The sequence below is a fragment of the Carassius carassius genome, chromosome 27 (assembly GCF_963082965.1).
Source record: "Carassius carassius chromosome 27, fCarCar2.1, whole genome shotgun sequence".
Lineage (NCBI taxonomy): Eukaryota > Metazoa > Chordata > Actinopteri > Cypriniformes > Cyprinidae > Carassius > Carassius carassius.
This window is the reverse complement of record NC_081781.1, coordinates 6,896,240-6,922,260: the sequence shown is the minus strand read 5'-3', so window position 1 is coordinate 6,922,260 and position 26,021 is coordinate 6,896,240. Positions and strand designations below refer to the sequence as shown.

The 26,021-nt window shown below is 36.1% G+C and overlaps 1 protein-coding gene across 1 annotated transcript; it reads left to right on the top strand.

Annotated features, from left to right (window-relative positions):
* Nucleotides 1–32: 32 nt before the first annotated feature.
* On the top strand, nt 33–26,021 carry ift172 (intraflagellar transport 172). Its single transcript, XM_059512353.1, has 48 exons — nt 33–191; nt 421–564; nt 701–813; nt 899–938; nt 1,028–1,093; nt 1,174–1,253; nt 1,411–1,498; nt 1,604–1,818; nt 1,899–2,022; nt 2,301–2,396; nt 2,493–2,654; nt 3,067–3,120; nt 3,282–3,385; nt 4,159–4,244; nt 5,336–5,448; nt 5,535–5,702; nt 6,001–6,137; nt 6,393–6,500; nt 8,375–8,459; nt 8,613–8,705; nt 9,102–9,179; nt 9,799–10,047; nt 10,232–10,310; nt 10,452–10,572; nt 10,901–11,045; nt 11,162–11,251; nt 11,644–11,741; nt 11,918–12,053; nt 12,209–12,325; nt 12,430–12,572; nt 12,724–12,817; nt 13,408–13,472; nt 14,060–14,240; nt 14,945–15,042; nt 16,231–16,360; nt 17,886–17,984; nt 18,348–18,457; nt 18,803–18,866; nt 21,900–21,986; nt 22,082–22,198; nt 22,321–22,431; nt 22,535–22,654; nt 23,593–23,688; nt 23,987–24,046; nt 24,265–24,363; nt 24,452–24,605; nt 24,985–25,076; nt 25,381–26,021. Exons 1-48 carry the CDS (start codon nt 153–155, stop codon nt 25,468–25,470), a joined length of 5,238 nt encoding a protein of 1,745 aa, XP_059368336.1. The 5' UTR covers nt 33–152; the 3' UTR covers nt 25,471–26,021.

The following is a 26,021-nucleotide window of genomic DNA, read 5'->3' as shown; positions in this document are numbered from 1 at the left end:
AACTACGTCATACGTTCTTTCCTTGGCGACGGTAACCAGGGAGAAAGCTATGTTTACCAAAATGTCTGCAGCCTGACAACTATTACCAATAACGTGGCTATATCAAGAAATACGTCCGTATAACTCCGCCAAATCTTTTATAAAAGTGAAGCATGCAGCTAAAGTATCTGAAGACTCTTCTAACTCCTCAGGTAAATATGCTTACCACGTTATTTAGCGACGCTAGCTAACTAGCTCATGGCAGTCCGCTATCTGTAGGCATTATAACGCATCTTAGCTTAGCAATACTAGGATGCTTAAGTATCTTGCCAGATTTCAGCTCATGCATTTACGTTGTGCAAAGAAACAGTAGAAATCACATTCCGAATGTCAGCAAACGACGTCGTGTTGTCTCTAACGTCTCTAATGTCTTTTCTTTAGGATGGAGCTGCTAAAGTCACCTGTATGGCTTGGGCTCCTAACAATGCAAAGTTTGCAGTGTGCACTATTGATAGAGTGGTTATACTGTATGATGAGCAAGGAGAGAAACGAGACAGATTTACTACAAAACCTGCAGACCCCAAAGTAAGTAATCAGTGAATTATTGAATTGATATTAAATCCTCAAAATAAATGCTGTAGTCTACCAGTGCTATATATAATTTCTTAGTACTTCAAGAAAAGGTGACGTTATGAAGTTATGATTTTGCAATTTGTTGCAGTATGGAAAGAAAACCTATGTGGTCAAGTCCATGGCATTTTCTCCCGATTCAACCAAGATAGCAGTGGCTCAGACAGACAATATTATATTTGTTTACAAAATAGGGGAGGAATGGTAGGTATCTCAGAATGCTTACATACAAGTATAATTTGCATTATTGTATTATTTCATATTTCTAATATTATGTTTTATGTCCCAGGGGAGATAAAAAGGTTATTTGCAACAAATTTATTCAAACAGTAAGTATTTTGATGATAAATATGATGCTCCATACCATTAGGCAGAAGTGTCATATATTGTGTGCATTAACTTTGGTTTTGTTCTCTAGAGTGCTGTAACATGTCTTGTTTGGCCGTCAGAGCACACAGTAATATTTGGACTAGCAGAGGGAAAAGTAAGTGTGGCACATTTTCTATGCTTTAAACCGTAAGCTGATTTTTCTATTTTGTGAGTGTTTTTTTATGTTAAATGCAGGTTCGACAAGCCAGTACAAAAACAAGCAAGTCCTCCACGATCTACGGAACGGACTCTTATGTTGTCTCACTAACGACAAAGTATGTATTAAAATCCTGACTATTATTTTTATACTTTTAGTTTTATATATATATCTTATATATTTTATATATATAGATATAGCTATCATTAATTTTTATTTAAGTTTGAGTAATTTCGGGATAACACTGTTTATCTCCCCTGGGTCCATTTTCCCAGTGTCTCGGGGAAGGGAATCCTCTCGGGTCATGCGGATGGAACGGTTGTTCGGTACTTCTTTGATGATGAAGGATCTGGAGAATCTCAGGTAATGTATTTATAACATGCATATGTTATAATATTATGAAATATTATATTTGCGTGTACCTAAATGACTGACTATTTAATATGTATTTGTTCTGATGTTCCAAAGGGCAAATTGTTGACTCATGCATGCCCACCGTACGCCATGGCATGGGGCACCAACAGCATAATTGTGGCTGGATGTGATAAGAAGATTGTGGCCTATGGAAGGGAGGGCCACTTGCTTCAGACATTTGACTACAGCCGAGATCACTCCGAAAAGGAATTCACAGTGGCCGCATCTAGCCCCAGTGGCCAGTCCATAGTCGTGGGAAGCTATGACAGGCGAGAAAGCTGTTAAACAGAAAACAAAAATGTGTTTCTAATGTCGTGATGTATCCCTTATGCTAAATAGTTTTCTTTAGGTTGCGAGTTTTCAACTGGAGTCCCCGAAAAGCCACCTGGGATGAAGCTTCTCCCAAAGAGATTCCAAACCTGTACACCATCACAGCTCTGTCCTGGAAGAAAGACGGCTCTCGGCTTTCTGTGGTCAGTCTGAACGTCCGATTTTATGAAGATTTCAGAACATATGTATTCTGTTCATATACTCAAACCTGTACACACTATAGAGAAGTTTTCTCTTGGAACACCTGAATATCCTGAATCCTGTGTATACACATCTGCTCATAAGTTTGTCTGCAAGGGAACTTGGTAAGATATAAGTGGGATGACAAAAACCAAAGAAACAGCGGTTCAGTGATGTTGAGGTTTGGATTTGCCATTTGGTACCACTGAAGATGAAGTCTAATTACATCTCTAAATTGCAGGGCACACTGTGTGGTGGAGTCGAGTTGTTTGACTGCTGTCTTCGGAGGAGTATCTACAAGAACAAATTTGAGATGACATACGTAGGATTAAGTCAAGTGAGCAATACTATTTCATTCATGACTCATATTTTGAGTCTTGTTTACATCCTACAAACTGGATGTTCTAAAACTTTGTTTCTTAAACCCTCCCAGGTGATTGTGAAGAATCTGTCCACTGGCACCCGAGTGGTGCTGAAATCTCAGTATGGTTATGAAATAGATGAGGTGAAAGTCATGGGGAAGGATCGATATCTTGTGGCTCACACCTCTGACACACTGCTGCTGGGAGATCTGGCATCCAACAAATTAAGTGAGGTAGGATTGCTTTATTTCTTACATATAGTTTTGTTCGAGCATTTTTTACCATTCTTGATCATTCAGTCTGTGTTAAAAAGTCTCTGTTTAGATAAAACGGCCTGTATTCAAACTTTTTCAAAGTTTTCTCATATTGTAACCGAGTCAATTTCTCCATCGGGTGGACCAAGGTTTAAAATGTCTAATTAAAAGTTCAAGGGCTGTCATGGTTCACTGTGTTAATCCATGTTTAATTGAGTTTCCAAAGTGCTCTTATGGGAGTTGGAAGAAAGTTCAGTGTGACAAACAGGATAATGGTGAAGGGCCTTGGCTGCAATGTCTCTGCCTCTGCTTCTTTCTGTGTAATGTAGTGGAAAGCAAAAGTTGATGACCGTGTTGTACTTCAATAAACAACATCACTCTCCCATTACAGGTGGCGTGGCAGGGGTCCGGGGGAAATGAAAAGTTTTTCTTTGAAAATGAAACGGTACAGTGTTTTTGTTATTTTATTGTGTGTTATTAAGATGCCTCAGACATTTATGAGAATGGTGCAAAGGGAAAACGACTGGGTTTAATGAATCATGCAGCCCTAGCTGGTATAATTAAAGTAATTGCTGTCTAATTGTAAATTGCTATATTTCTGGTTAGGTGTGCATGATTTTCAATGCTGGAGAACTGGCGCTGGTGGAATACGGAAGCAATGAAATCTTGGGATCTGTTCGGACTGAGTTTATGAACCCACACCTCATCAGGTCTGCCATTTGGAAACACTTTGGAAAGCAAAAGCCATTTTAAAAGCCAATTCAAAATGGTTTACTTTGTTACTACATTTGTTTTTATAATTCTTCATCGAAAAGGTAAAAATATTTTTTAGCTTTGTAACGACTTTTCTTATTTAAAAAAGTTATGTCATTGTAAATTATAAATATATATATATATATATATATATATATATATATACAAAAAAAAATTATATATATTATATATACACACACACACACACACACTCATATATATTACAATTGATTATGAATAAATGTTAATTATATCAAATAAATGTTATTTATATATAATAATATATTATTATTATAGTATGTAATATAATAATATGCATTCTTTATAATCATTTAATATATTTAGTACATAATCTACTAATAATTATTTAATAATTAATTAAAAATATGAATAAATACAAGTTCTAACATTTAATGTATCACATAATTTCATAATGAACGAAACTTTTGTACAAGAGTTATATTACTCTATGATAAAGAGTTTCATTTCCCAAAAAAGTCATGTCTAATACTGACCACCAGATGGCGGGATTTACCTGCGATTTCTCAGTTGTCCTGGTACTGTCATTCTGGCTGGCTCTTAGTGAGAAGACCTAGTCATCACAAATCAGCATTCATGTATAAAGCTTGTCAGGTGCTGTCAGAATGCAGTGCTTGGTTCCTCTTGATGGAGCACCGACAGGTCCCTCAGCACCCACAGGAAGTGTTTATTCCTCGCTTTGTGTTTGCAGTGTGCGTCTGAATGAGAGAAAGCAGAGGGGAGTGGAGGACAACAGAAAGTTGGCTTACCTGATTGACATAAAAACTATTGCTATCGGTGAGTAACTGTCAAGACAGGGAGATTATCTATTATTTACTTAAATGATAAAACAGTTTTAATTCCATTTTATTTACAAGTTTTGATTAATCACGTCTTCCCAATCTTATAGCTCAGTTTTTCATGCCCTGTGTGAAAAAAGATGTATTTCCCATTTAGCAAATACAAAATTGCACTAAATTATATGGAATTATAGTCACATCAGCTCATAAACGAGTTTCATTCTGTTGTCATCAACGTCATCAGTGGTATTCTGTTTCCGCTCTTAATGGCACACCTTCTCCATGTGACCCGTTATTTGGAGAGAGGATCATTTGAGGGACAGTAGAAAGGTGTGTTGACGTTCGGACGGTTTGGAGGTTACCTTTCAATTAGACACCGGCCCTGCTGTGTCGCCGTCACGGCCCTCTCCTTCACCAGCTACCGTTAGCCATCTGCCACGCTTCTGACCACTTCCTGTGCTAATTAAGTCCTGGCATGCTCCCTCTGTCCTGCTAGCCTTGTTTCTTCTTCAGGTGGTGAAAATGAGAAACAACTTTCATCCAATTTACTTTCCTCTGACAGACAGCAGAGTGCTTTTCCCCCTCACTGATCCATGTGCTTAAAACCTGTTCAGAAAGTGCAAATTGGAAAGTGTTTTTCCTCTCCTCCCCACCCCCCTTGCCCTCCTCCATAAGTGATGCTTCCCATCAGAATGGTTATTTTGTGAACAAAGAGCCAGAAATGCAGGGAAGCATCACAGAACGGGATTCATGAAAGACTCATTGATTTGTTTTTGTTAGGGCACGGATGTTCGGGGCCCGTATGAAAGGCAGTGCCTCCGTTTTTGCTGCGTGTCTTTGTGTACGAGTGTGTGTACGGTGACGTTCATGGCAGCCATCTACAAATTTTTATAATTCTGTTTATTATAGTTTTTTGGGGGATGAAAAGTTCTTCATCTCTTCTTTTAAAAACATTGTCTAAAAGCCACTTACTGTTTTAAAGTTTTAACTATAAAGCTTCATTTCTGACCTTGGATGAACAGAAAATAATCTGCATCTGGTATTTGGTGCATTATCTCCCATAATCCTTTTCTCTTCCTGTTTTCATAGTGGACCTGGTGGGTGGGTATAATCTGGGCACTATAAGCCATGACTCCAAGATAGACTGGCTGGAGCTGAATGAAACGGGTCGGAAACTGCTTTTTAGGGACAAGAAACTCAGGGTAAGGGCCAACGTTGTTATTTAATCTCTAATATTTCAAGTAAAATCAGAATGATTTGCCACTTCAGTCTCTTTCTCCACATTCAGCTCCACCTGTATGACATCGAGAGCAGCCTGAAGAGCACCATGCTGAGTTTCTGTCCTTATGTTCAGTGGGTACCGGGTAGTGATGTAGTTGTGGCCCAGAACAGAGGAAACCTGTGTGTTTGGTACACCATCGACAGCCCGGAGAGGGTCACAATGTTTCCCCTCAAGGTGAGCTGAAGTTAATAGTTATATAGTCATTAATAGATATAAATATTGTGAAATTATATTACAATTAATAGTATATTAATAATACTTAATACATATTTTAAAATGTGATTCTAACATACTGATTTCTAATTATTATCAATATTGAACTCAGTGTTGCTTAATATTTTTATGGAAACTCTAACAATATTTTTTTTCAGGATTCTTTGATGAAAAGAAAGAATTTGCACCTTGCCATTTCAGTTTATTTCCTTTTTTTTTGTTGACTGTGAGTTTAATCATGTGACTTGTGTTGCGACAGGGTGATATTGTAGATCTGGAGAGATCCAATGGAAAAACTGAAGTCATTGTGACTGAAGGGGTTAACTCTGTCTCCTACACTCTGGATGAGGGGTTGATTGAATTTGGTACAGCCATTGATGATGGTGACTATTACAGGTAAAAGGACAGTCCCCCAAAAAATTCAAATTCTGTCACCCTCATCTCCATAAAAGAAGATAATTTGAGAAATGTCTCAATGATTTAGTGGTAACCGAAACAGTTTAAATACCAATGGCTTCTTTTATGTTCCACAAAACCATGACATGAGGCTGAGTCGACGATGACGGATTTGTAATTTTTGGGTGACCTATCCCTTTAAATTATGTAAGTATCTTTATTCATAGCTGGATTTGTGTGTATGTGTGTGTACAGAGCTACAGCATTCCTAGAGACCCTGGAGATGTCGGCAGAGACAGAGGCCATGTGGAAGACTCTGAGTAAACTCTCCCTAGAGGCACAACAGCTCCACATCGCTGAGAGGTTAGACAAGCAAGACAGTCCACCCACTTCTGTGACTCAGCTAAAGCTGCGATGACTTCAGCATAGCTGTCCAGATCATGTGTCTAACCTTGACACCTAGGAACCAGTATGACAGAATTTAAAAGTCTTGTTTCTTTGAATTCCTTTACAGATTATCCCAGAATCATTTTTTAAGCTTAACTTCTTCTATTGAACTTCTTTAGAAGTAAGACAGTTTTAAAGTTGCAGAACTGACATAGGGTCATATCATTTTATACTTGATTACTTGCATTTATAAGCAACACATTTCTTACATGACGTTAAATTTGATAAAGGAGCAGCACAGTGCACAGCACAGTTTTGCTGTTTTATTTTATTGTTTACCAACGCCTACCTACCCAAAGACAGCACAGTCACTGGGAAATGTGTGTGAATAAACTTATTAATTACAGCCCTTGTACTGACAATAGAAAAAAAACTTTTCACAGGATTACATAAATACAATAATCTTACTGTCTTTCTGAACGCTTGTTTCATTCTATTAATAGCATTGCACCTTTAGTTTTTTCTTTTTATTTGCTCTTAATATGCATCTAATTGGCACTACAGAAGAACTAAACAATTAAATAAAAACACACTGAATCAGCTCAGTATCAATACATTCTTAAAGGGGTCATATCATGAATATGTAATATTCCTTGATCATTTGAAATGAAAGCATTTACTGTAGGCACACTGTACTCAAAATATCTTGCCCAATAAGTTCAAAAAGAATTATTCAAACTAATCTGTAACAATGTCTCTATCTTTAGTGACTGTGAATTGATATATTAACACATGGCCACCCATATGTAAATGTCATCGATGGGTCAAAAGGTAATCCAAGCTGTTATTGGTCCAGTTAAGAAAACATATTTGACTCATGTCACAGGTGAAAATGCTGTTTGCATAAAAATATTAATGGACTAGGTCACCCAGAAATGAACATTTACTCAACCTCAGGCCATCAGACAATTTTGTTTCTTATTTAAATGAGATTTGGAGAAATTTAGCAGGAAATGGGTCAGGGAAAGGCTGGGCACGTAAAACAGTTCTTGGTGGGGAAAAAGTATCTATATAAACCCAAATTGAATTATAAATTGACCTCAGAGAATAAAAATGAAAATGTAGGATGCATCTTCTGTAATATATTCTGAATTGTTCTATAGAAAAAGACCCCAAAACTGTCTTTAAAACAGTAATATTTTAATTTGACAAAAGAATCAATGTTTTTCCATATAGCAGTGAATGCTTAATGCATGGTAAAAGCATTAGTCAAAAGGTCTTTTAAGAAAGCTGCTATTCTGTACAGTTGCTCTGCATGTTACTTTTTAAATGTTGAAATGTGTCTCAGATAATATTGTGCCTAAAGAAAAGTGTTTTTTATTCTATTGTAAAAGAGAAAAAACCCTTCACCTGAACTTGTGCGGTAGGATAAAAGCTTTAGCACTAAGCACCAAAGGTTCTCTTAAAAAGGCATCCAGTCGCTTTAGGAGGCAGTGAGCATGTTCAGAGTTTTCTTTTTACTGTATAAGCATTTTTAAGAGGGCTTGAAGCTACAATTTAAATTAGAGGGTCTTTAATAATGCAGGATTGGTTTGTTATATATAGGCTTATCTGCATGAAAAAAAGTAGTCTGACCGTGAAGGAGAATGCAAATGAAAGAATTGACTGAATACTCTTTTGCTCGAAGTCACTTTTAGAAATGGGATCATGGTTGATCAGTGCTGTCCAATTTAAATGCCCTGAGTTATTGCAGAATTGGTGGTTGAATGTGAAATGATACTGTATGTGATGTTTGTATCTGGCTGATATTTACAGTTTCTCTTCTGAGGTAGTGTTGGATTTTTCTGCAGGTGTTTTGCAGCCCTTGGAGATGTGTCCAAAGCTCGATTCCTAAATGAGACCAACAAAATTGCAGATTCAGTCTCAAGGGAAAATGTATGTAGTGCATACAATTTTTTTGAAGGACAGACAGGTCCTCAGCCTGTAGCATCTCTATTACTTTGTCTGTTGATTTTTAGAATGTATGTTTTTTACTGTTGTACTTGTGCTTTTGCATTTTACATTTCGATGTTATATTCTCTCCTGTAGGGTGGTGATGGTACAGACCACTACCAGGTAAAAGCACGACTGGCCATGCTGGATAAGAACTTTAAGCTTGCAGAGATGTATTACTTGGAACAGGTAAAGAATAGTTTCTGATACTTGCAATTAGGAGTGCCACTTAAAAATACAATTGCCAGTGTATTAAATTCAAATGAAAAGAAATAAAAACCCTTTTTAAATGAACAAATGAATAAACAAACATGTTTTTGAACTGTTTAATTAAATTAAAAATTAAATAAATGTTACATTTAACAATAAATTAAGTTAAAAATAATAATAATAAAAATGATCAAATAATAATTAAAATGACTAAATAATTATTAATTTTAAAATTGATCTCCAAAAAAGTATTTGCCACTGCTTTTCTTTGCCAATTGAGTTCAAAAATGGCATTGGACAGTTCGTGCGTGGGAGCGACAGAGCTGAGATGGTTATAACTCGATAGCTGTGAGTAATATTGCTGTAACTCTGCAGAATGCGGTGGATGAAGTGATGGAAATGTACCAGGAGCTTCACATGTGGGATGAATGTATTGCAGTAGCAGAAGCGAAGGTAATATCTGTTTTTACATACAATATCATAAATATTCATAACCTCTAGTCCACATGTTTTGTTTTATTTAGCCTAAAACAGGGGTTCTCAACAAGTTTCACTCAGATACATTAGAACTCAAATAAGTCATCCAGCATGGAACCAGAATTGTTTGCTGTATACTTTTTTGTGTAATTGCTGTAAAGTAAAAGAAAATCCATAAAAACAAACATTGCAGTTTATTACACTGTTCCATTGCAATATTACCATGAACTGCAACAGTATACAAACTCACTGAGTGTCTGGATTCTGAATGTCTCTTGAATTTTGATGGTTCCACTCTGTCAGCAATCAATAACTCACACCAAAAAACATGTTATAGATGGCACAAACCATGTTAATTTTCATTCTGAGTGATTCCATCGCCTCTGTCATATTTTCATTTAACTTGTGTAGTTTTATGTTTTTTTTTAGGATGAAGGCATATCACAATTTATCCATATTTCCACAATATTTTCGAAAAGCCTTTTCATGTTACTATCTTAACTCTGCACAATTATTTTGTTAGTTGCATTTTATATTATTTGCATTTAGCAGCTGTCAGCTTTCTACTAACACTAAATGTGTGTATCCCTTGAAGGGCCACCCAGAGTTGGACAATTTGAGACGCAGTTACTATTCTTACCTAATGGAGACCAATCAGAATGAGAAAGCTGGTGAGGTGAAGGAGAATGAAGGAGACTTCACTGGTGCTGTTAACCTCTACCTGAAAGCAGGACTTCCTGCCAAAGCTGCTTGGCTGGCCATGAGCAGAGACGAGCTTTTATCAAGCCATGACATCATCAGCCGCATCACTGCTGCACTCATTAAAGGAGAGTTTTATGAGAGGGTGAGTTTGACCTGCAACAACCGCATGTGTCTTGACAAATTGGCTACTGTTAAGTTCCATACGTTTATAACTTTCAAATGAGGAGCACAACCTCTCACACTGACATTGTATTGTTTCACAGAATTGAAGGGAAATTGTTTTACTTCTAATTATTCATATTTCTAAGTATTATTAAACTCAACAGGCAGGCGATCTGTTTGAAAGGACAAGAAATAATCAAAAGGCCTTGGAATGCTACCGCAAGGGAAATGCTTTTAAGAAAGGTGAGCCTAGCTGGTAAGAACAATCAGAATAGGGTGTTACATTTCAATTTGAACAATAACTAAGTGGTTTTAATGCAAAGCATCAGAGCTTTAGATTCATTGCCTTCATTGACCTCTGCTGATTGCATTGTGCTTCCACAGCGGTGGATTTGGCTCGCGTTGCGTTTCCTGCAGAAGTTGTAAAGCTGGAGGAAGTGTGGGGTGACTATCTAGTGCAGCAGAAACAAATGGATGCTGCCATCAACCACTACATAGAAGCAGGGTGAGTTTCTAGAATAACAAACCTCTATAGATCAGAGCAAAAAAAGACATTTTCAATTCATTTAAATGGTGCATTTACACCACCATTTATTTATTTATTTAAATTAACACTTCTATTCAGCAAGGATGCATTCAATTATTCAAAAGTGACAGCAAAGACATCTAAAAGGCTACAAAATATTTCTATCTCAAATAAATTCTTGTGAACTTTCTAGTTATCAAAGGATCATGAAAAAACATACCTCACATTCCACAAAATATTAAGCAGTATTTTAATATAATATTCAATAATATTTAAAAGCATGTATGTAATTTCCTCCCTTTAAAAGACGCTCCACCAAGGCCATAGAGGCAGCAATCACAGCACGCCAGTGGAAGAAAGCATTGCACATACTGGAGCTACAGGAGGACAAGACTGCTGCTAAATATTACCTGAAAATAGCTCAGCACTATGCTTCTGTGCAGGAGTTTGAGGTAAAAAAAAAAAAAAGCAAATTCCAGCTGTCAAATATTAACTAATGATCTCATGTTTCTAAAAATATGATCTGGTTTGAATCTGTGTTGGCTAATTTTTTTTCTATGAACTACAGGTGGCAGAACGTCTGTTTGTGAAGGGTGATCATACTAAAGATGCTATAGATATGTACACTCAGGCTGGGCGATGGGAGCAAGCTCATAAGGTCAGTGTCACATTGTGCCCCTCTGCAAAGATATTGATAAAGTATACATTATATTTTAGTGTCTATATTTTTGTTTATGATTAAATGCCTTAGATCCCATAGAATTACATGGAAAGAGAGAACTGAGACTTATATAAAACTTGAGGTAGCCTCTTTTGACTTTGGCCAAAAAGCAACCACCTAGCAGCCAGCAAAAACAGTCTAGCAATTGCATAGCAACATGTTAACAAATCAGTGTGTAGTTGTAATTATAAATTGGATGAAAGCTGAGAATACAACTGCAATTGTTTTTTTCTTCTTTATTCAAATCATGACCAGTTTACATTTATGTAATGAATTATGTATCATTTTGTTCGCCTCTCTTGTTATCTATCTGTCCGTCTCCGACACAGCTTGCTGTGAAGTGCATGTCACAAGAGGATGTGTCTGCCCTCTACATCAGCAGAGCACAAGAGTTAGAGAAAGAGGGGAAGTACAAAGAAGCCGAAAGGTGAAAACACACATGCACACTGCTGTTTTTCTATTTTGACCTATTTTTTGGCTGGGTTCATTTATAATAAGAAATGAATTCATTTTTAAATCTGAAAAGAATTTCAACATGTTTGAGATTTCCGTCACATGTCATACTAGAATTCATACATTTGAAATGTACATTTCTGTCTTTAGGCTTTTTACCACAGTAGATGAACCGGACTTGGCCATCACTATGTACAAGAAGAACAAAATGTATGACGACATGATCCGTTTAGTTGCTGTTCATCACAAAGACCTGCTGCAGGAAACGCACATTCACCTGGCTAAGGTACAAGAGTACATTTGTTCCATTCTTTACTTTTTCCTATTCACATTTAGTTACAAAACACATTTGACCCAAATCTCTTTTGGTGCGGTTTTGTCTTGTTATTGTTCAGTAGATCCTTCACATGGTCTGAGTGCTGTGTGCTGTGTTTATCACAGGAGCTAGAGGCTGAATCCAGGTTTCAGGAAGCGGAGTATCATTACTTAGAGGGTCAGGACTGGAAAGCTGCCGTAAACATGTACAGAGTCAATGATATGTGGGAGGAAGCTTATCGGGTGTGTGTGCACACTACATGGTCTTATATGATACTAGAGTTGATATAATGTAAAAAGTAGAGCGTTTTAAACATTCAGAGGTTCTCTTCATATCTTTGCAACAGATAGCAAAGACTCATGGAGGAGCCAGTGCACATAAGCAAGTGGCCTATCTGTGGGCAAAAAATCTCGGAGGAGAGGCGGCAGTTAAGCTGCTCAACAAGTTCGGCTTTCTGGAAACCGCCATTGACTTTGCTGCTGATAACTAGTAAGTCTCTGTTAAGACTTAATGGTCCTAACACTATTATACCATTTTTCAGGTGTACATGGTACATACAGATAACAAATTAACATAGTAAGTGCATAGTAAAATAGGCTTTTATTTACTCTATAATGAAACACTCTTTGTCTTTTTTTAGTGCATTTGACTTTGCCTTTGAGTTGGCCCGACTCGCCATGAAACAGAAGATTCCTGATATTCATCTAAAAAATGCCATGTTCCTCGAGGACCAGGTATTACAGACGGGGGAGAAATGATTCCTCTTTTCTACACTGTCACTGCCTGTGACTCCAGCCAAATGCGGGTGTGAATGTGTTAAATAGACTACTACAATGGTTCACTTTCAAGGTCTGGGCTGTGAATGCAAATTATTCTGAGGTCTTTTCATTTTTCTTGCCTGATTTGGTCTTTATAATGCAGATTCCAGTGGGAAGATTGAATGTTTATGGCGTTGTACGTTCTTCTGATTTGAATTAATATAATACATGTAAATAAAAATATTAATATAATATATTTATCAATATAATAATATAAAATAACAAATCTAAAAATGCTGGTAAAATATGTCAATCACCACTCATTGTAATGGGTGGAAAAAAAAAAAAAATTCCCAGCCTAACTACAAAAATTTGTAGTTTTACAGAATGCTAAATCTATGAAATTTTGAAAATATTGTTGTATTAAAATTTGTTATAATGACATATTACCCTATGCTTACTTTTACACAATTTGGCATTGTTATTAATACCCAGACCTACAGTTATTATTCTCATTATTAATGATTGCATGGTGCACAGATAAATTGTAATTTTTAACTTTTAAGGGTAAATTCAATGAGGCTGAGACTGAGTTCATCAAAGCCGGGAAACCCAAGGAGGCTGTGTTAATGTGAGTGAGCTTTCATATCACACTTTCCTTCCTAGACCACTCTATAGGGGGGATTGCTTCACTTCAGTACTTTTTCTGTGCATGGAGTACTGATTTTATCAACTTTATCACATTACAAGCAATGAGTAACTGGAAGCAGGTGGCATTGGGGTTGAGAGTGTTTAATTTGTAGATCTCATGGAGAAGTGGTATGCTGGAGCTTTGCTGCTACAGTGGCAGTAAACCAAAGATGATCTGATGACTCCAAGAAATCATATTGTTAATGATCTAAAAAGTCCTGTTTTAGTATAATTATAATTACAAAAATTACTGAACCTTATGCTTAAGAAATAATGAAGTAAGAAAAAGAAACTAAAAAACTATGGACAAAAATACTCTTAACTGAGCTTTGCAGTGATGATAAAAAGATATTAAAAGATATGTCAGTCCATATTTTTGTACACTTTGTTCAATTATTATTTGGTTTTACACAATAGTTTTAGTATCTTAAATCCAACTGACTTTGGTCATTGTATATACATTTTATTATAGAATTTCTAAAAATGATATTTAAAATATGGGTGACCATGTCTCTATTTCTATTGTAGGCACGTCCATAATAAGGACTGGAGTAATGCCCAGAGAGTGGCAGAGGCTCATGATCCGGAAAGTGTGGCAGACATTCTAGTGAGCCAGGCCAAGTTCTGTTTTGACCAGAAGGAATTCCAAAAAGCTGAGGCCTTCCTTCTCAGGGCCCAAAGGCCAGAGCTAGCAATTAAATACTACAAAGTAAGAGTCCTTAAAAGCACAATCTGTACATAGACAATAAAACAAAAATCTTCTTTACTTTAGTAGAATGTCATTGATGCCTTTAACAGCAACCATGCTGTATTCATCATCACAATGAAGCACACAGAGATCTAAACTTTCTAAACATTTTTTAAAGAAGAATCAGGGTAGCTTCTTTTAAAAGTTTAAGTTTTACCAAATGGATAGTTCACCCAAAAATTGTATTGCTCAGACTCATGTTGTTCCAAATCCACGTGATATGGGTCAAACACAAAAGGAAATGTTTTATAATTCATTTTAATAACATTTTATCTGACTGTAAGAGCTATCCATTAATTTTTCATCATTTTTCTTAGTTGTACATGATCTTTCTTTAGAAAAAACCCTCCCTAATTATTTAGACCAGATAAAGATTAGTTTTTTTTACATAATTAATGTAAATTTTTACATAATTGAACTGAATTAGTATATTAAATCGTAAATTAATAAAAAAAATTAAACCAAAATTATTCCAACAAATTAAATTAATACAATTACAGAAGAAGATATTTATATTGATATAAATACATAAAATTATATATATAAAAAAATTGATAGTTTGCATTTTAAAAGCTTTGTTCAAACAAATGTAAGATTTCTTCTTATTAGCTAAATATGAATATTACGTTATGCAGGCTTTGAAGAACCATATTTCTCTTATCCAGGATGCTGGGATGTGGACTGATGCAATGCGGATCTGTAAAGACTATTTGCCCAGCAAGTTGAGCGTCCTTCAAAAGGAATATGAAAGCGAGGGCAACTGGTAAAAGAACTATCTGTTTCTTTTTTTCCCATCTTACTTTCATATGTGTCTTATATGCTGTATAAGAAAACCTCCCTTGTTTATTGTTCTTCAAAAACTAGGGCTCTGCGGTTGTGCAAAAAAACTAAAAGCTCTGAACTACATTCGAATCCTCTTTTCGTTGCTTGGCTTCCCTTCTTTATTAGAACATGGCAGCTTTTATCCTAAATTAAATTCATAATGAGCAGCTCATTAACACGCAGACACGCAGCAAATCCATCTCCACTGATAATTTTCCTATTTTTAATGACTTGTGGGAAAACATCAAAGGCTTCTCTGCTGTCTTCCCTGGGAAGAAAAGGAGAAACATTTTGCATAGTCAGTTCAAGGCCCACTCAGCAGTAATATAGGCTTCTTGGATCATTAACCTATTTTCAATCAAGAGTTTGAACTTTCTTGCCATGTTGTGTTTATAATTGACTCTTCTGGTCACTTTATGATCCCAAAGGTGTTTTTTCTTTCCAAAGGAAGAGGTATAGGATGTGTGTACCTTCCCTGTTAAACAAAACAGCATATGCTGGTTAGGTATGTTTTGAAGCCTAGCAGCTGGTTTAGGCTGGTTTGAGCTAGTCTTTAGTTGTTCATGAGCTGGTTTAAGCTGATCATGTGCTGGTCCTAAGCAACAACCTCCAGCTCAGGACCAGCTTAAACTAGCTCAAACTAGCTGCCATGCTTCAAAACATACCTAACCACCAGCCTATGCTGATTTTTTTTCTACATGGTTCAACCGTATGTACAGTTGTATAAAGCAGAAAGTGCTTGAGTGCTTGTCTTCACAGCTGTGAAATTTAATTCACTTTCTGCAGTTTTAAAGCCATCATTGCCAAACATTAAATGTGGTACTAGATTTTTTTCAAGCTGAAGGGTTTTCATGTAGCTTTCACGGTCATTAACCACCAGGTCATCTCAAGACTTGAAGCAGGAACGTCTGAAGACCTTTAATAAATAGGGGTTTCAAGCCTTTATTCAAAACTCTCACAGTAAAATGAACTGCAGACTATTTAGCCGGCACTGATATAACGGTAGTATTTTCTGTTGTTTTTCTTCTCATAGAGTACTATGACGTCAATAGTGACTGAAGGAAACCAGGAGATGGTAAACATGGCTTACAAGTCCATGAGAAATAAATGTATATGTGTGTGTTTATAGGGGTGTGGAAGGCATGGTGGAGCAGGCTCAGGAGTGGGAACAGACAGGCGAATATGCCAGAGCCATCGACTGCTATCTGAAAGTGAAGGACTCATCTAACATGGACTTACTGATGAAGTGTTGGATGAAGGTAAAATACAGACTCCGAGACACCTGACTGCATCACCATGTTCTCTTACATAAGGAACACTTGTCCAGAAAATTTACATTTTCAATCTGTTTCAATCCGTTATTATTTTTGGAATGTTTCAGTGAATTTTCACATGCAAAATCCAGTCAATTTTGCACGAGGGCGAAAGAGTTCGCATTGGGTTCAGATGGTCTTGCAAATTCACCACTTGATCAGTAGAAAGCTACTTGGTTTGAAAGTGACTTTTGTGTGAGCTGTGGTCCATGTCACCACACTGTTGACCTATGATCATTTTTTGCTAATGTGACTGCTCCTTAAGACATTCATTTATTATTATCTTTTAGAATTTTTTATCATTTATTTATTTTAGAACCAAAAAACTTGACTGGAGCCAATAACAATAAATGAAACTAGACAAAGCTAGTCAAAAAATTATCACAGTTATGTTTTAAATATGTTAAGTAATATTTGTTTGCTGATTATTAACATTTTGGCAATTTAACAAAGATTCCTCTTTGACAGAGGCACACATACATTCACATTACTCTATGATTTTAAGACATTGTTTTTTCATCTAAATCCCTTATAATGTTTTACTGATTGATCTTTTCTTTTGAAAAGTCAGAAATGAAGTCAGGGTGTCTTGAATGTTTAAGTTTATTATTTTGCTTGAAGGTCTTGCAAAAATCAGTTTTTGCCTAGTTGGCAGAGATGGAATGCTTTTATATAAATCAAAATAATAAATAAATAAACTGAAAAAGAAGACAGTAGCTGGGTTTCCACCACCTTGCTTTTACGCGCATTTTGAAGTATCGCATCAGAATCCAGGGATGGAAACACTGAATTTCAAATTAAAATGGCTCAATTCGCAAAAATGTTTTTACGCTCGCTTGAGGTAGTTTTTGACTTGTGTAAATTCCTCTAAGCAAATCAAAAAGTCATGTGACTTTGTGCTATGGGATGGTAAATCCTGATTAACCAACCGGTCCAATCTTGTTCCACAGCATCAGAAATGTTGTCATATGGTCATTCGGAAATGCACGAGCAAAGTCTGTCATCAAAGTATTTCTGTCTAATTGCATTCCAGAACTATTAATCAACTGCATTTCCAAACAGCAGCATCCACGTCTGAAAGCAATAACTGCATTCATTGTGTTTCATCTGCTCGTTCTGAGGTGCACGTCATTTATTATATAGGAAAATTACTATATTCAGTAGCTTCACCTAATTTTCTTAGTGATGTATAGGGCCAGTTTATCAGGAAGTGACGATTTTGTTCTCTTTGATTCGTTGGATGGAAACGGTGCTTGTTTGCAAATGTTTGGTGCGATATTCCAATTTTGCGCATAAGTTAACCTCTGGTTGAAAACCCAGCTAATGATCTTTTTAACCTAGATTAACTACAATTAGAGAGCTACTCTGTTGACATGAAATATCTGAACAAGAAAAATGCTCCTAAAGGGCTTGACTTTTTGTTGCATTTACAGTTTTTACAAAGGTTTTCTCATCTTTTCATGCCCTCCAGGCAGCAGAATTGGCCATTAAATTTTTATCTCATGACAAGGCTGTGGACATCAGTCAGATCGTCGGGCCACGCCTGATTCAGCTCAAAAAGTACAACGAGGTACGTTTCTTTTTAGTTTTTCAAGTATATAATCACAATAAGTATATAAAATTCACATTTCTCTATTGACATTTGTTTTTTTATTTTCCTCACAGATGCAATTTTGAGCATAAATACTGAAAAATCCTTCCAAAATACTAGGTTTTTATTCTTTCTAAGTATTGTGTTTTGAAAGCGGCACACCAAGAGGAAATGGTGCTTTCAGTGCGCTTGTGTGCCCATGTGTGCGAGTGTATATTTAGTATATGACACAAAAGCAATGTGACCGTACAAAAAGCTCACAGACTTCATCTATTCTTTGGCGTCCTCGAGCCATAGACCTGTTGAGATACAAATGTTTTTTTTTTCTTTTCTTTCTTTCAGGCTGCTGAGCTCTACCTCAACCTGGACCTCATTAAGAACGCCATAGACGCATTCATTGAGGGAGAAGAATGGAACAAAGCTAAAAGAGTGGCCAAGGAGCTTGATCCAAGGTGAGCCCTTAACAGACTAGTCGCCCCTAACAACGCTACAGCCAACAATGTGAGAGGAAGGCAGTGAAATCACTCTCTCGCTGTCAGAAAAATCACTCCGTGAAACAAATGAAGTGCAGGACAGCACAAGGCCAAAGAAGTACAGATGGCCTTCACAGTTTATCTCTGACTGCGTTTTATTTACGGCCGGAAAAATAGGTTTAGAAATCAAGTATAAATGCTTTCCGGTTCTGCATGAGGTGTATTCTTAAGTAGAATATATATTTATGTCTTTTTTGAAAATACTGTGATGTCACTCTCTATAAGAGTTTGGCGTTTTTGAGGTTTTGTGACATCTCTTCACAGGCTAGAGGAATATGTGGACAAACGCTACAAAGAGCACCTGAAAAATCAAGGCAAAGTTGATTCTGTAAGTTCACCGTATCAAATTCATTTGCCTATTTTCTGCTTTTATTAGTGTTTTATTAGTGCTTTTATTAGTAGAGGGAAGTCGTGGCCTAATGGTTAGAGAGTCGGACTCCCAATCGAAAGGTTGTGAGTTCGAGTCCCAGGCTGGCAGGAATTGTGGGTGGGGGGAGTGCATGTACAGTTCTCTCTCCACCTTCAATACCACAACTTAGGTGCCCTTGAGCAAGGCATCGAACCCCCAACTGCTCCCCGGGCGCCGCAGCATAAATGGCTGCCCACTGCTCCGGGTGTGTGCTCACAGTGTGTGTGTGTGTGTGTGTGTTCACTGCTCTGTGTGTGTGCATTTCGGATGGGTTAAATGCAGAGCACAAATTCTGAGTATGGGTCACCATACTTGGCTGAATGTCACTTCACTTCACTTCACTTATTATTAGAGATATTACAGAGAGGACACAAATGATGGGACAAGGCTTGACTGCTTACCTAGTGGTAGATTGATAATAAACAACTAAAAAAAATTAAAAAAATAAATAAAAAGTTTAATTAAACCAAAGATTAATGACTGAAATAGAACCACACGTTTATGGATCACAATTTATTTTATTGTAATAACTTACATTTATTAGGATATTGCTAACGGCATATAAATCTAAATATATCCTTATAATGTAGTAATGTTTGTACGTGAAAGCAATAGGCCATTGTTATGGCTTATTGAAGAAGCTACTAATATACTAATAAAAATATCAGCCATTGTTATGATTAATGTAATTATTTATTATTAATAATATTGTAAATGTTTATTATTTATACATTTTAATAAATTGTAATTAAATTTAAATCAATTTAATTATTAGTGGTTTTATTTATTTTAAATCCTAATTTGTCCTAATAGTTTTCTTTTTCTTTTTCCATTTTTCAGTATTCATTCAGGTTTATCATTTTTATTATTATTATTTTATTATTTTTAATGGTCATGGATATTTATTATATTTATAAATATCATTAACACGGTTTATTTTGATATTATTCATAATCATATATTATTTTATCTTTAATTAAACCAAAAATTAATAACTGAAATAAAGCCACAATTTTATGAATCACAATTTTATTTGAATAACTTACATTTATAAGTGTACTGCAAGCAGGATATCCATTTAAATATATCATTATATTGTGGTAATATTTGGCCAATAGCTGATTTTATTTTGGAGGACTCTTAAAAGCATGAAATTGACTTATTTTTCCCTTCCTGCTTCTTCTGACAACACATAGTTGCCACTGAGATAAATAAGAATACAAGCAGATAGCTTTCTCTAAGTATTGTAGACCACCTTGGGAGAGTGAAAGGGAACAGGACTCTTTGTTAATCGAACTCTTGTCGTCCACATGAGCAGCATCATAGCTCAAAATGTCAGGGAACTGCTAGCTTTCAGAATCCTGTTTAAGTTCAAACAAATAAAATCTATTTCCTAGCAGTGTGGAAGTTGAGGTTAAAGAATGCATTAAATGAGCATAACACAATACCGCAGACTGCAGCTCCGCTCTGGTACTTCATTGTTTTCAGTTATTGTTGGGAGGAGAGAAAAATGGAGACGATTGGCTTGATTCAATTTAGAATAACAGATGCGAGGAGCCAAATTGATGTGAGCGCTTGCCTCTCATTGCAATGCTTCACTGGCAGTTTAGTTACAATCACGGGATGATGCAGGTCAGGGCTTTTTATTGAAAAGAAAGACAGAATGTTAACGAGGAAACTAGTTTAATGTACACTTACATAATAAAATGATGACAGTAAAGAATGTGCTATATCATATATTATGTTGTGTGTGAAAGAAGAATTATTTTTTTCTAATATTTTTGATTACGTTAAAGCAATAGGCAATGAGAAGCTGCTTTAAAGGCTTATTGTTATTATTAATAATAATGATAATACTACTAATGCTACTAATAATTACGGTCATTGTTATGATTTATGTAATTATTTATTACTATTCATATTTTTATGTTTATTAGTAAATTATTCATACATTTTAATGAATTTTTATTTAATTTGAATCAATGTAGTTATTAGTAGTTTTGATTATTTTAAATACTAATTTGTTCTAATAGTTTTCCTTTTATTAATTAATTTATTTTTTACTTTTTCAGTATTCAGTCATTCTTCTTCTTCTTCTTCTTCTTCTTCTTCTTATAATTATTATTATTAATGGTCATGGTTATTTATTATATTATATGTTTTTTGATCATATTAATATTAATGTAGTCTATCTTTTAATTATAATTCTATAATAATAATTTTAGTATTTTTAATAATAGTTTGAATTATTTTAAATCATAATTTGTCAGTATTAGTTTTCCTTTATTTTCCGATCAGTATTCCATTACTATACAATTATAATATAATACAATTATATTATATTAATAATAATCTAAAATATGAATAAGCTAATTATTATAAAAGTATAAAATGTATTATTAAGAATCATATAAAATGAACAGTTATGTTAATAATAATAGTAATAATAATCATTTGCATAGTTGTTTTCATATATTTTTTAGAACAAAATTATTCATATTTGTAATGTTATTGATCTAAGGGAAGTCGTGGCCTAATGGTTAGAGAGTCGGACTCCCAATCGAAAGGTTGTGAGTTCGAGTCCCGGGCCGGCAGGAATTGTGGTTGGGGGGAGTGCATGTACAGTTCTCTCTCCACCTTCAATACCACGACTTAGGTGCCCTTGAGCAAGGCATTGAACCCCCAACTGCTCCCCGGGCGCCGCAGCATAAATGGCTGCCCACTGCTCCGGGTGTGTGCTCACAGTGTGTGTGTGTGTTCACTGCTCTGTGTGTGTGCATTTCGGATGGGTTAAATGCAGAGCACAAATTCTGAGTATGGGTCACCATACTTGGCTGAATGTCACTTCACTTCCACTTCCATATTAAAATAATATTTGTAATGTTATTAGTAATTGTATAATTGGTTTTAAATTTCAATTTGTCCTAATAGTTTTCCTATATTTTCAATCAGTTGGTTGGAGTAGATGTGATGGCTGCCCTTGACATGTATGCTGAGAGAGGACAGTGGGAGAAATGCATCGACACAGCCTCGAAACAGGTGCCAATTCATCCCCCCCCCCCCCCCCCCCAGACATGTCATGTGGAAACATGGCAACATTTTCACAGAGTATCTGCCTTCCCCTTCTCCAACAGAATTTTAAGGTCCTGCATAAGTACATCGCTCTGTACGCCACTCACCTGATCAAAGAGGGTGAGGCAGAGAAAGTACTCCAGCTTTACACCCAGCATGGTGTTCCCGCTTATTCACAGGTACATCCAGTCATGTCTGCATAATGAATCAACAAAAGAAAGCAAAATGATGTATGATGCATCTCCTTCAAGCATAAGGACTTCTGGATTTCATCAGAAACATCTTCCCTTCCTTCTTGCAGAACTTTAACATCTACAAACGGCTGTTCTTGGAGCTGGTGAGCTTAAGGGACCGGGATTGTGCGGAAGCTTATCGGATGTGGGCCGATCTAAGAGACATCCTTCTACTGCTGGTGAGCTCTGGGTTACTATGGTGGCTTACACTTTATTTAGCCAGTATTGATTCTATATTCAAGTGGGAAATAGTGAATCTTACAGTATCTCTGTGCTGTGCAGTGTGAAAACCTGACCAAGTCTTCAGAAGCTAATTCTCCAGCCCATGAGGAGTTTGAGCAGATGCTGCTGGTTGCTCACTATTACGCCACCCGCTCTGTGGCTAAAGGCATTGACCAGCTGGTGTGTATAAACTTCACAGCAGATCTTTGTTTTATGTTTTACATATGCATGTTGATATCACATAAGTATATTTAATATAACTTTCACTACTGTTCAAAAGTATATATATATATATATATATATATATATATATATATATATATATATATATATATATATTTTATTCAGCAAGATGCATTAATTTGATCAAAAGTGACATTTATAATGTTATGAAATATTTCTGTTTAAAAAAAAAACTATTAAGCAGCACTACATTTCTTGGGCACCAAATCAGCATATTAGAATGATTTCTGAAGGATCATGTGACACTGAAGACTGGAATTGCTGCTAACAAAATTCAGCTTTCCCATCACAGGAAAAACATTACACTATAAAATATGTTAAAATAGAAAACTGTTCACTTTAAATTGTAATAGTATTTCACAATATAACTATTTCTACTCTATTTGTGATCAAATACTTTAAAAAAATCTTAATGACCAGACAATGTTCACTACTGAGATACCGGTACCTCTGGTCTTATTGCCCATAATCATCAGTTCTTGTTGTTCTAGATAATTTTTTTTTCATAATCTTTCATAAATATATAGCATAAGCGTTTCTGCTGTTGTGGAAACGGCAGTAATAAAGTCCTGTTCCACATTATTTCCTGCTGAAATGCACAATTTTTATTCATAAAAGGTTAAGTGTTGTCAAATGTGTAATTGCCATGTCACCAAACACAATTGGAAAAATAATGACTGATTTCAAAAAAGTTTCCAAAACAATCCCCTACGTCCAATTGGCTTAGTGTATCCCCAATGCCATGCCATCGGTTAAGCCAGTGTTGACTTGGCATAATAAACTGGGATTGGAGAGTGTATTTTAACATCCAAAAACATGACATACTTCACCTTTATGTTATCTGTGTCACTGTAATTCTGCATGTGTGTTTACAGAGTTCTGTGGCAGCCAAGTTGTCCATCTCTCTCCTGAGGCACACCGAACTCATTCCAGCTGACAAGGCCTTTTATGAGGCCGGCCTGGCAGCCAAGGTGAACTCAGCTCCAAACACACACACTCACTCATAGCCGCTTCAACCATTCATGTGAGACCGCTAAGAGCCCTGGGAAATTGGCTTAATTCTCCTCTGTTTGCTCCAGTAAGAGCTCACAGCAAGTGTGAATAATTTGATTCGCAAAGCCGTTTGAGTTGCCTCGCATTGTGAAGAAGACGTGGCGATGTGTCCTCTTTCCGGAGTTTTTTTTTTTTTTTTTTACATTTCTTAAACTTTTCATTTTTAATTTGAGCTTCTTCAGTCCTGTATGTCACTGATGAATATTTCTCATGCAGGCTGTGGAATGGGAGAACATGGCTTTTATCTTCCTCAACCGCTTCTTGGATTTGGCTGATGTAAGTAAAGACTTTTGATTGTGTGTGCAGTCTGATGTGTATCTTTCAAATGAAACAAACTTAAACGTTACAAATCGCTTGAAAAGACTCCCCAGTTATTCATTGACTGTACAGACTTTACAGAGTCAGAGGTTGGGGACATAAAGTACTTTTTATTGTACTGTTTCTGATAACATTCTTTAAATGACCTAATTTCAGCACTTGTTCTAAATTCTCAGGGCATTGACGAGGGAACATTGGAAGCTTTAGATCACACAGACTTCCAGGAAACAGATATCCCATTTGAGGTCCCTGTACCTTCAAAGCTATATGTCACTGTAAGCCTTCGCCAAAAACCCTGCACCGGTGCCAGTGTATTTATTTATTTATCCTTTGTGTAAACTCTTCCCATTGGCTATGTTTCAGGTGGAGAAGAGGGAGGAGATTAGAGAGTGGGTTCTGACTGTGTCCATGGACCAGCGAGTGGAACAGGTGTTGCCGAAGGATGAGAGAGGCACGTATGAAGCCTCCCTAGTGGCTGTCAGCACTGGCATCCGGTCCCTACCTTGCGTCATCACAGGTGAGGCAATCTGCACAAGACTGTCCGGTGTGAAGCGATGTCTCCTTTAAATTGCTTGTGAATTGGCTCTTTTAAAGGGACAGTTCACCCAAAAATTCTGTCATGTACTCAACCTCATGCTTTTCCAAATCTGTATGACTTAATGGCTTTTGTGGAACACAAAAGAAGATTATTTTTTTCTTCCATGAAGTGACAGTGACACCCATTAACTTCTATTGTAAAAACAGCTAAAACATTCCTCAAAATGTCAACTTTCAAAATGACAGACTTTTATTTTTGGGTGATCTGTTCCTTTAGATGTGTAATAATAAAAAACAAAAGTATATATATATATATATATATATATAGAGATTTTTTTTTTTTTTTTTTTGGAACACAGGTTACCCTGTCCTGCGCAATAAAATTGAGTTCAAAAGACCAGGGATGGCAGCAAATAAAGATGACTGGAATAAATTCTTGATGGCTACAAAGGTACGAGTTAGTAGTCATTGTTCCCTCTGAACTTTAACAATTAGTCTTCAGTCACAACGCAGTTGTTTGATTTATAATTAATTTGTTATCTTGATCAAAAGTTACCACTCAGGACTGAATTTAGTAGCGTGTGTTTTGTTGAAGTAAATGTAAATGCTCCCTTTCAATGTATTTCATCATCGTTTTTTATCCTAGTGGGTGCATTTGCAGTTTTCGCTTTACTTCACAGATTGTCCCATCCATCCTGCCTGGGGTCGCTTGCGGTGCTTTGATCATGATTGCTTGTTTTTGTTTCACCCTTTAGACCACTCACAGTCCAGAATGTCAAGATGTGCTGAAATTTATCACACAGTGGTGCGGAGGTCTCCCTTCAGCTGGATATTCCTTCCACTAAGACTGGGGAAGGTGCACAATATCTATTTCTCTATCTGTCATCATCCTGTTCTTCACTCTCTCGCATTTGCCTCCCAGCTGCTCTGCTTAAACATTTAAACAGTCTTTTTCATTCTCTTTTCCAATGGCAACATTCACGTCGTGGTCCTCATTCCTTGACCATTTTTTTATTAGCTAAAAGTATCATAAAGTGAAGCTACATGAAGGTCATTCAATGTGTGTGTTAAATATGCTTGACTTCAGAAAGCCTTTGAAATATCTTCATTTGAATATAATTTGCAAATAACTGTAATACGTACTCCATTAGTTCATATAAGTTGGATATTTTGACATTTAAACACTAAATAAAAAACGTATGCTTAATAAAGATTGTAATTGTTCTCATGGACATTTCTTTGAGGATATTTTAAAAAAATGAATAGCCTATTCACCTGAAATAAAAAAGCTATTTTCTATATCAGAATTATTGTTGAATTGTTAGGTGTGATAACATTTCTAAAGGCTGTTGTGCATCATATTTGGAATAAATGAATTCTAAGCCATAACTCATCA

What these genes read in the sequence shown, in the direction of transcription:
- ift172 (XM_059512353.1), top strand. Translation starts at nt 153, where the DNA reads ATGCAGCTAAAGTATCTGAAGACTCTTCTAACTCCTCAG. An exon ending in TACAAAATAGGGGAGGAATG is followed by an intron (nt 814 to 898) that starts GTAGGTATCTCA and finishes TTTATGTCCCAG; the next exon opens with GGGAGATAAAAAGGTTATTT. An exon ending in AGATGTATTACTTGGAACAG is followed by an intron (nt 8,706 to 9,101) that starts GTAAAGAATAGT and finishes GTAACTCTGCAG; the next exon opens with AATGCGGTGGATGAAGTGAT.